Below are 12,222 nucleotides of genomic sequence, written 5' to 3'. Positions count from 1 at the left end.
ATTGATCTGTTTGTGTGAAATCCTTTGACAAATCAATTTTTGGTACTTTTGGCATGTTATGTCAAATTTATTGATGATTTTGTGGGCGGCTGTCGCTCAGGGGGATGAGTGGTCGACCCACAACCACAAGGTAGCCGGCTGGATCTCCAGTCCCCCCATAGCTCACATGTCGAAGTGTCCCTACAAGACACTGAACCCCCAACTGCTCCCCGGGCGCCTCACAAGACTGCCCACTGCTCCCTATCCGGGGATGGGTCAAATGCAGAGAAGAATTTCCACAAGGGGATTAATAAAGGATTCTTTCTTTCTTTCTTAACTTATATGATATTAAAAGAGAATCCAGAAACTATAAACATACATTATTACATCCAGCAATGATAACTTTGCTGTTATGATGATTCAGCTTTTTGCCTGTTGAAAACTAGTGTTGAAATGTAACCAAGTACATTTACCAAAGTACACTTAAAAAAGGGGAAACACATCAAAGTGTATTTACAAGTCTGAGGGGGTATTACTTACAGTATATGAAACTAGTATAACGCCCTTTGAGGCTGCAGAGGGAGCTGTGTCATGTCTGATAAATGGACTTAAGTGATGCCACTTCAGCGTCAGTTGCGGCAGAAGACTTGAAGACTGAAACATGAAACAATCCGGGAGTGTGGAGTTAGCAATAAATGATCTAACCTTAGTAGCCATGCTCCTCGTCTCTGCTTGAGGAAGTATATCCGCTATTACACTCACAAACTTATATTGTATGGAGGTGCCAGTTTTTTAAAAAGGACAATGTGTGGAATAAAAAAAGGTGATTTTACTGCTTCTGCCACAGCAATATAAATACTTTACATGGATGTATACACATACTCTGACATTATTATAGGACTGCAATGCTAATCGGTGGAGTACTTTAAAGTTGATTATTGACATTTTGTAGGCCACTTTATATTTCTACTAAAAAACACAGTATTCTAAAAAGGTCTTTTGACCAAAAATGATTCTTCTATGGCATCACCATTTGTAGTTCCAGCACCTTTATTCACATATTTTACATATACCTTATATAAAATGATTTGACATATTGTGCAATAATATTAATAATCCATAATAATATAACAGTATTAAAGTGGGAATTTGCATACATTACTTTTACTTACTTTAGTTTTGATTTGCCTACTTATACATTTTGCTGATGGTGCTTTTACCTAAATCATGAATTTGAAGGCAGAACCTCAAGGCTATTGTAATGGAGTGTATTTCATAACTCATGTAAAGTATGTGCAGTGCTAGAATTCCTGCTAGCACATTCCATATCGGGGGATTTAAGGCATGGACCTACATACTGCAGAGAGAAGAGGCTATTAATAAGTCCCAGAGACACTTTGCTGTAGCTGCACACCTCATGTGACCAAACTTACCCCGTCTGGTCAGAGCTTTCTCTTGGGTGAGATGAACTTGTTCAACAGCCTGTCTCCGCAGTGCAGAGGGATGGATGGCTGGAAGAGGGGATGGAGCAAACACCTGCTCACACGCAACTTCAAGCTGTCACATACAGTTAGGCTCAGCCGACTGAGCGCGTCGCTCCTTCGTTCAATGCAAACGTGCTGCGGATTTGGCGGCCGCCCTCCCAGAGCAACAAAGGCCTGGGCCTCTCCAGTTTGTCTGGAGAGTTTCAGAGAGCTTATGCACATCTCCCTGACCCTCCACACACACACACACACACACACACACACACACACACACACACACACACACACACACACACACACACACACACACACGCACACAAACGCGCGCGCGCGCGAGGCGGCGAGTGGAGCTTCAGGCGCTTGAGCCACGGGCCGGCCACGCGCGAGCTCAAGCGCGTCAACATAAATTGGATGGGGGAGAGAGGAGGAGCTTTAACGTGGAGGTTAAAACCAGAGCCCCCGCAGAGTGACCCACACTGAGACTCTGTGGGACAGCTCTGCACCGGGAGACACAGACAGACACTTCACTGTTTGACAGTAGACAGAGAGACCAAACTGTGAAATAAACATATCATCTGCCAACTTCCCGAGGAGGTCCCGGGACATATCAACACGGGTAAGAGGTTTAAACAAATTATTTAAGGAATTTATGTAGTCTGGAGGAGTTTATAGGACTCGTTTTTGTGTGTATTTTCAATCACATCAGCTATATGTTTTTAGTTTTTGACAAACAGTATGTCACAGGATTGTCAACTAAAACATAAAATCAACATGCGCCGCGTGAATTAAATGAAAAGCTTTATTCGTATCTGCTTTAGTCGATATTTAGCAAATAGCAGTTCCTGCACGCAATTTTGAGGCGAGGCATTATTATTTCTGTCTGATTTCGATTCAATCTGAGTCGTCTGTCACTGATCTGGGAACGTCGATGTTTCATTTAATCCCATGGTAGTCGCTTCATCACGGAGAAAATCCTGCGATGCCCCAGATTGAAGTCCTGTAAGTGACTTTATCTCGCTTGGAGCATTATCAGTTGACAAGTTGACCGGGATTACCCCGAGAGAGGGGGTGGAGAAACTGAATAAAAACCCATAATGTATGTATAAAAATGCAAAGAGGCATCACTCAAAGGTATACAGTACATAGTTTAAGTTTCCCTGCGCGTGTCGGTGGAGCGCGCGACAAGAGGGAACTGTCCGGTGCTGAAACAGTTTGAGGACTGCTGAGAGTCACAGAAAATACTTATTACTATTACAGACATTATACATTCTTATAATTATCATTGGTGGATGAAATGGTATACTTACAGCAGGCTCCAGGTTAAATCATTTACAGGGTCGTAGCATCGTTGCCGATGCATACAAATGTGATTGACACCAAAAAAGAAGAATTCTATACGTTCCTGTTATTTAGTTTTTTATAGTATTGTATTCCTCAAACCGTTAACTATATTTTCTGTAATTTACAGAAATACAAAATCCTTTATTTTGTATTACCCACAAAGTAATTTAAACTATAGTCTTAAAATACTGAAATACCCACATGTGTATGTTTAAATTGTTTGTGAATATCCTGTTCGTTTCAACAACAACAACAAAAAATCGAATTCCCAGAAAAAAATAATGAGGACTTGACCTCAGTGTTCTCGCAGCTGTAGCTCTAGTCCTGATCCTTTGCTTTGTCATAATTCTTTATCACAAACAAGCCATGGAAGAGAAACTATTCAGTCAACTGATTTATGAACAGCATCCTGAATACTAACCACCATTCAGCCTGGTGTTAACCTGACATTGTGGTAGTTTTCCACATAATTTTAGTATCATTACATACTGCCTATAGCAGTCATAGATAGCATCAAGAGTTTGCAGTTTTTTTTGTCTAAAACTATATGGAGTAAAACAGTTTAAAACAGACTGGACAAAGTATCACATGCTTTCAGTAAAAGTATGGCTGAAATATTTTAATGCATCAATGTTTGATTGTCGTTTGGTGAATTGACAATTTAACATATTTTATGACAACACATATTTTATAAACTGGTCATTATGTATGTGAAATCTAAAGATACAAAGTAGCTATAAGTGAGTAAAAGACCAATATTTTTCTCTGTTAAGTAGTGGAGTATAAAATAGAAATATGTAAGTAAAATGCAAATACCTCAAAGTTGTACTTAAGTGCAGTACTTAGTTTTACTTTGCATTACTTGCAGTAAATAGTTACTTTTGACCATTGCCTGCTGTGGTTGTAAGTGTTGATTTAAAATATGTTTTTGTTTGCACAGCACATGTGTTTGAAAAAGATGTTGTGTTATTTCCAGAGTACCATGATGATCAAACCATTTGTGAGACAAGGCGAGGGGGAGGAGCCCGTCAGCCCTCTGCAGTGGATGGACGGAGACATGAGCTCACCTGATGGAGACGCATCAGTCTCATCACACTACAGAGCAGATGGAGAGCAACAGGACGGAGAGATGGGGAGTGAGGATGCACTGGAGGACGAGGAGGACGAGGAGGAGGGACAGGAGGATGAAAACGAGTCCAAACGACGCGGGCCCAAGAAAAAGCGGATGACAAAGGCCCGACAGGAGCGATTCCGTGCGAGACGTGTAAAGGCTAATGCAAGGGAGCGTTCGCGTATGCACGGTCTAAATGATGCACTGGAGAGCCTGCGCATCATTATGCCATGTCACTCCAAAACACAGAAACTGTCTAAGATCGAGACATTGCGGCTGGCCCGCAACTACATCTGCGCTCTGTCCGAGGCCCTGGAGGGGGGCCTCTCCACAGAGAGCAGGGCCTTCATGGAGACCCTGTGTAAGGGCCTCTCACAGCCCACCAGCAACCTGGTGGCCGGCTGCTTGCAGCTGGGACCAGCCTCTGGTGCCGGGGCGAGGCCCGAGGACAGACACAGAGTCCGGGCAGCACCTGCTCCTCTCGGTGGTGTCGTGAGCTACTCCTCTCCGGGACTGCCAAGTCCGCCGTATGGCACGTTTGACTCTGCTCACCTGCTTCACCTGAGGGCCATAAAAGGAGGAGTGTATGAGAATCACTCGCCGAATGAGTATAATGCTGGAGGAGTGGGGACCCCTCCGTACGACGGCCCTCCTACACCACCTCTGAGCATCAGCAGTAACCTGATGCCCAAACAGGAGCCTTCACCCCACTACCCACCTTCTCACCACTACTCCCCCTCTCCTGTGGACCAGGGCCTGTATCAGACTCAGACAGGCTATAACGGACACTTGGAGGGGCCTTATGACTCCTACCATCCACAGCACATGCCCCCGCGACAGATAACCTCCGTCTACAGAGACTAGGACTCTGTTTCACCCATCAATTCAACCTGACTGCCCGTCTTCACTCTTTGCTCCTTCATGAACACTGACTGAAGGATCGGTCTCTCCCAGTAGACAGTCCGCTAGTAGAGGCACTGTAGAGTAAAAATGGTTTGTTTACATGTGTGCACATAGACTAGCACTGCTAAACAATGTTAATAACTTGTTTAAACACTTGACTTAAACATTTTCTTAAGACACTGATGACCAAATATTTTTCGGGTCCTAACAGTAAATGTTGATTTTGCCATTTGGTCCAAATGTCCTGTTACTGTAATACAAGCACTTCTAATTTAGCTTTGGTAACATCAGATATTCTACATAAATTAAAGGTATTTTTTATTTATTCTCTAATTTAATACAGTGTATATGGATGTTGTTATGATGTGCAGGTGTGTGTCTGGTTGTCCTTTTGTACATATTTGTGGCCATGGCCTCTCTTTGTTTGCTACTTAGACTGATAGTTTATCTCTTATGTTACTGTTGCGTCTTTTTCTTTGTGCATTACAGTATTTCATGTTTTATGTAAACATATTCAAAGGGAAATTTCCTTACGCTATGTGGCTGATCTTTGGAAGCTGTTGTCTACAGAAGGAAGATTTTTTGATTAACAAAGATCAAGAAGCAAAAATGAAATTCTCAGGTTAATATTATGAAAATGTATGTCTAATTTTCAACAAATTTGCGTTGGATAAAATGTAATTTTTCTTTGTCTTTTTCATTTCTGATGTCATTTGGAAAATTTGATGTTATTAAAATGTTTTAAAGGTCAAGTTTTAAAGTGTTGTGTTTACTTTTTGACAGACAGACAGACAGATACATAGATAAATAGATGGATAGATAGATAGATATATAGATAGATAGATAGATAGATAGATAGATAGATAGATAGATAGATAGATAGATAGATAGATAGATAGATAGATAGATAGATAGATAGATAGACTTATTTTTGTCTCATATAAATTCAGCATCACCAGAGCGAGCGACTTTGTTTCTCATTTTTCTCCCCTGATCTCTGTGGTTTAGCGTCACTAATCCTTTGGCCGTCTTTTAATGAAAGGGCGGATGTGCGAGGCAGGGTTGTAAGATAAAGATTTATGATTAACATGGCTGCCCGGCCATGCAGGCGTTCTTCTTCACTGACACAGGGATGGCATAATCCTGTCCTGACATCCACTCAGACCACAATTTAACACTCACATATGCAACAAACACATGTCTGTACATTTATACCATTGACCTTTCATATATACTGTACACATACGTTCAGGAACACAAGAACGTGTAATACTGTATCGCGATAAATCTTTATTTGGTTGGAGATACCTGACTTTCCTTTTTTATGGGGAGTGAATCGAATGATTGAAAAGTAATATAAAAACATTAAGGGGTGACAGGTTGAAAAGATGAAATTATAGATAAATTGACTAAGTAGAAAAATATCGGTAACTGTCAAAGTGGAGACAACAATGAAAAAAACAACAAAGATCTGATCTAAGAGCAGCCACTTCTGTTGATTCATGGTCCAGGCTGGTCAGTGTGAGGCCCACCCACTGAGAGGTCAGTCAGAGGGGGTCACAAGGTCACACTGGGTCATGGCTCACTTGTGGGAATGGTCTGAAAGAGTCATGGTTGTCAGTTGAATCATCTTATTGGTGGTCAACTCATCTTCCGGGTTTATTTCTGAACACTGTTCACCACAGCTTTCCATTTAGAACAGTGAGTGCTTGGTAAGTATGATGTTAGAGGTTATATTATGGATGGAATGTTCATAATCCTGATGATAAACATGCTGACGAACATCCCACGCTTGACCTGCGCTGGGAGAAATATATCACTTTGTTTTCACAAGGATTAGTATAAGCCTGTGTGTGTTTGTAGTGCATTTGCACTACTAGGGGAGCTATAGGCCTAACTTTGTAGGGGCAAGATAAACAAAAAATACAGGCCATCTCTCTGCTCTTTAGAGGCACAGACTACCCTCCGACACAACGTCTGTCCCTAGATATGTGGGACATTCCTTATTTATCCACATGATAGATGATAGACCGTTGATAGACCGACATTTTAGGGGGGAAAAGATTTGCCATTTCAAAAGGCCACTTTTTCACCCAAGACAAAGAAAGGGCTGAATTTGTCCTTTTTGACCCTTGACCCCTCTGACTGTGACTCAAGATGATCTAAATGAGCCCATGATGGCAGCAGAGATATTTCATGTGCTACTACTATCTCACTTCTGTAAAAGCCATTTTGAATCTCAGCGAGGCACATTCCTGCAGGTTAAAGGAAAAAAAATGTAATATCTTATTTTACACCATTATTTTTCATCAATCAATCATTTTATTAAACAAATTCTAATTAGTTTCCTGGTATTTTGGTGATAATCATACAGAAGGAAAGTTCATTGCAAGTGTAACTAAGTATTGTAGTCATCTGACACAAATGTTACATTTGTCTACAGCTATACGTACGATTCAAGATGTATGGAGAATAATTTCAAATAATAAATTAATAGTTACTTGGGTTGAAATGAGAACTGCTTTCAAGGTAATTTATATTGTTCTTATTATGTTTCCTATCCCTATAAAGTGTTCAAGAAATTTGGAAATGATGAACTGATAAAACAAAGCACTACATAGTTTTTCTTTCTTTCATATTGCATCTTCTTACGACCTGATTATTACCTGCAAGTCAACTAAATAATATAATGTACATCCAGTGTATGTGTTGGATTTAGTAGGTATATGCATTTGTATGCATGTGTCTGTGAGCCACACAGAAAACATTGTGCGTGCATGGCTGCCTTATTTGGGATAAAACAGTATTAAGCAGCTGATCGGAGCTCAGTGTCTGAATGGTTGCATTAACTCACTAATCCTGAAGGGAGAGGGGCAGTCGGGACAGCAGCTCATCATCTCCTCTACAGCACAACAGTATGCAGCTATTGTGCTCTTAGTCCACAACAAAGCACCCAATGGAGCTTAAGACTTACTCAGGGACCAATAAAAGTATTTTAATTCAAAGGAAATTCAGGAAAAAAGTAGTATCCTGGCCTGTTTATGCCTATAAGGAGAGCTTTGGCTATGCAGATGGATTTGTTACTAACTACTCTAGAAATGAGGAGAGTAGAATGACACTGCCACCAAGTGGTAAATGCTTTTTCTGAAATATAATCATCAGTTGGGTGAGAGATGAGTATTTGGCCACTAGGTGTCCCTAGTAGACAACCTGCTGTAACTGTGAAGTCTCAATGAGGCCTTCTGGAAATACTGTTGTGGAAAAAGAGACACGATCTCTCACTACTTGGCCTTTTCTGAACTTAATGAGTGATTGAAATTCAGTTATCAGTTCAAAACCAAATCCTGTGTTCAAACTAAATATTTGGCATTTCACTTGCACAAGGTAGAGACGGAATAAAACAGGATACATGAGATGAAATGTCATCTGCTAAACAGAGCGTGCCGGCAGAGTGAGTGAGGAGTGGGAATAAGATTAACCTATTTACATGTAAACTGGTTGATGGAGTGTGTTTGGATCAGAATAATCAGGCTAATGAAGGTACCTGGGGACTCGGTTCAATCAGAAATCTGCATGCTGTCCTCTCTATCCAGCTAGCGATCATATACAACTCTGTTATTATTTACCGTGAAAGGACATGAAAAGGGATTAATCAAGGAAATCTGACTGATTACATCTTCAAAGGAGGCACTGAAGAGCAAGGGCTAATAGGGAAGAGGATGTGGTCGGTGCTTTTATTTCTTGAGGTGGAAAACAACCCAGAACAAAAGCAGACAGTAGTCTCCAGGACTGCTGATGAAGTGGGCTGAAAAAGAGCCAAAAGCAATGTTGGAATACATCACTACTGGCTCTATTTAAGTAAAACCTTTATTTGGGGTAAATCTTCTTGTTTGATCAATTTAATTTGGATTTTTTTCTGATGATGCCTTTAAAGATGAGACAAGTGATTCTGATGTAGGTGGGGTTTTCTGCGAGTCAAACACAAAACTGTATTAGTTTCATCATAAAATAAAGTGTTGAATCCCCACAATATGAAAAAACACATTCAAAGGTGGCATCAGTCAAAGTCAAAGTCAGCTTTATTGTCAATTCTTCAACATGTGCAAACATACTGAAGAGTTGAAAACACGTTTCTCTCCTGTCCAACATACAGATAATAATAATAATAATAATAATAATAATAATAATACTTTGCTCCTCCTTTATACTTCAACTCCGCTACATTTGAGTGTGGAACCTTTTTTCTGCTTTTACACTATTTCTCTCATAGTTAGTTGATTAATAATAATTTTACTTACAAAACACATGAACATGTTCTAGTGTCTCAAGTTCCTGTGTGTGTGCCCTACTGGCTAGCTAATTGCTGCTGTTCAAATAATGTGAAATAACATTTACTAATAATGCCAAAATATTTTGAATATACTTTTATTTGACTTACTTTTTTCCCCTTAATGATGTGAATACTTCTTATACAGACACAACATGAGTGTTGTTTATCAACAAGAAAGTGCAAGTACAGGAGGGAGATCATACAACAAGAATAATGAATGCCATAAATCTGACATCCACTTTTTCAAAAACATGTACAATAACCAAAAATAATTATTTATAATAATGTCAGGAAAATGTAGCTTTTTCTTGATTGATCTGTATCTCTGAAAGAACAATTCTGGGTTCATATTCTTAATGACGGCCAATTTTCATTTTAGGGAAGACATGAAGTGTAATGTTGAACTAGTTAATGATCTTCTAGAGCAAGTGTCCAACAGTTGACCTTCTTTAAACTCCTTCGGAGAGTAGAAAGCCTTTCTGTCTTAATGTTTAAAGTCTCCTTGTGGATTATTAATTATCTGATACAAAGGCCAACCTAGGAAAAAACATTATGTGAACAGAGAGTCGTAAAAGGGTAACTGAATGGTTGTGGCCTACGGTAGTTTAATTAGCTGGATGAAGGAGATGTTACGTCACCCAAACAGCGCCACATGTCGAGGGGACGGGAGACCACGTAAATATTGATGAGCCATTTAAAGATCAGAGGAAGTGGAAAGCAACGTCCTGCATTTCTCTGGATGTAATGGTGAGTGTTCTTGTAACCATGTTATTGCAAAGAGAGAGAGAGAGAGAGAGAGAGAGAGAGAGAGAGAGAGAGAGAGAGAGAGAGAGAGAGAGAGTGGTTTAGAGAAGAGTGAGGGGTGTGTGTGTGTGTGTGTGTGTGTGTGTGTGTGTGTGTGTGTGTGTGTGTGTGTGTGTGTGTGTAACTGTATCCCCCTGGTGATATGTGCTTACTGCTCCAGTTTTCTGTCCTTCCCCACTGTCCCTTAACCTAACCCCTGTGTGGCATATTGCCAGAGACTGTATGTGTGTGTGTGTGTGTGTGTGTGTGTGTGTGTGTGTGTGTGTGTGTGTGTGTGTGTGTCCATAATATGCAAATTAAATACAAGTGAAGGTGTCTGCCTCAAATTAGACAAGGTTATGGGTTTACATTGGTATCTCTCTCTCAGAAGTGTGCTATTACTGCTTTTACTGCGAGCATTACACACTTTTAAACAAGATCTTTTTTTCATTTACACAAAAGCACTTCATATATCTGAATGCCATTAAGATGTTCGTATAGCTTTGGTGGCCTGTACTTAACCCCACTTTTATCCACCATATTCTGTAAGGTAAATTGTAAATCGCAGGAGGCAGAGCAGAGCTGACTTCTTCTTCATAGGACTTTTAGCATATCAGAATTAGGCTGACATTTACTCGACATTGCGCCATGCGTCAGTCTCACCTTTAAGCTTCGGCTTCTGGTCCTCCACCTAATACTCTCCTGCCTCTCTGAAACAACCCTTGCAAGCACATTTAGGATATCCAATCTGAATTAACACTTACTGGCAGCGGAGTGGAATTGACATGCTAGCACACAGGAGCCCAACGGTATCATGTTTGGGAATTTTGTGTGACTGTGTTCATCTCACAGTCATCCACATTTTAATGTCGTCATCCAAGCTATTCCAGCACTAATTGAACTGCGTAATGGGTGACTAAGAGGCTGAGCGTGTTTTAGGTCAACATTTTAAAGAAGGCCACTTACGGTAAAAACATTCCTCCAGATGTTTGATGCTTTTCTTTGAGCGATGTGACTGTAGAAAAGGAACTGCATCTGGACGCTGTTAAAAGGAGTTAGGGATATATTTTCATTCACACTTTGCTCAAATTACTGTAACCAGCTTAAAGCACTTCATTAACGAGTTTCCTAAATTAACTATGTTTGATCACTTAACATCTGGTAGCCACAAGGTTATGTGTTATTAGCAGCAATAATAAAGGAAAATGTCAAAGGAAAGGAGTTCATGAGAGTCTTATAATAGTGGGCAGTATGTATAATTTCCTCCATCTTTGTATATTTTATTCAAAGATGCACTTATTACGTACAATATTTGTAGTATTAACCGCAGATCAAATGACTGTGTCAGCAAAGAGGTGTCACTCGAAGTGAGATCATTATCACCCAACTCTGCAGTTCCCCTTAACTGTGTGTGTGTGTGCGCGTGTGTGCATGCTTGTGTGTGTGTTTGTGCGTGCGTGCGTGCGTGCGTGTGTGTGTGTGTCCATACTAATCAAATGAAATAAAAGGTAATTAAATCACCTCAAATTAGTTTACAAGTTTTGTACAAATGCACCACTTTTTATCCATTTTGCTTTGTGACCAAGACAACTAATTGCATGCAATTGCAGTTTTAGGACTATTTCTCTCATCTGTCTATCAACTCACAAATGTGCATGTAATCAAAAAGCTGCGTGTGACTTTCCCCCCTCAGACATACAGCAGCATTGAACCATGGTTTGATAGTGGTCTGAGATAGAAACCTGTTGGGCAGAGTCATTTGTGTGGAAACCCATCAAACAAAAAAAGAAATAACAAATCTGCCTGAAAGCCATTTGTTTTATCCGCCAATCATATTTCCCTTTGCTTCGCCATGTTAACATTTGCTTCCTCTCCCTCATGTCTCTCAAGTTTCAACGGCTTGCCACCTTCCTGCTCCTACAACACACACACACTCCAACCCACACACACTCCAACCCTCGATTCGTCTGATCTGCCACCCGTCGCTGGGTACCCAGTCTGTCCTACCCCTCCTTTTCCTTACTCTCTCTCTCTCTCTCTCTCTCTCTCTCTCTCTCTCTCTCTCTCTCTCTCTCTCTGCCCACAGTTGTCCTCACATATTAGGTTCCACCGTCCTAAGAGGCAGAATTAGCCTCTGGAATTCCGTGCACTTGTTTCCTTCGCGCCCTGGAAAGAGAATACGGCAGGAAGAAGAAGAAAAAAAAAACATACAGAGAAAACACAGAGAAACAACAGAATAGATTAAAAGAAAAGAAAAAGAGTCTGTGAGGAAGATGAAGAAGCTGAACATC

At 40.5% G+C, this 12,222-nt stretch overlaps 1 protein-coding gene across 1 annotated transcript; it reads left to right on the top strand.

Annotated features, from left to right (window-relative positions):
• Positions 1 to 3,786: 3,786 nt before the first annotated feature.
• On the top strand, positions 3,787 to 4,779 carry LOC306736872 (neurogenic differentiation factor 4-like; the record flags this gene model as incomplete). Its single annotated transcript, XM_079218557.1, has 1 exon — positions 3,787 to 4,779. One exon carries the CDS (start codon positions 3,787 to 3,789, stop codon positions 4,777 to 4,779), a length of 993 nt encoding a protein of 330 aa, XP_079074683.1.
• Positions 4,780 to 12,222: the final 7,443 nt, after the last annotated feature.

Source organism: Taurulus bubalis (assembly GCF_910589615.1).
Source record: "Taurulus bubalis genome assembly, chromosome: 5".
Taxonomy (NCBI): Eukaryota; Metazoa; Chordata; class Actinopteri; order Perciformes; family Cottidae; genus Taurulus; species Taurulus bubalis.
Note: the sequence above shows the minus strand (reverse complement) of the source record. Positions and strands in the feature narration are given on the sequence as shown.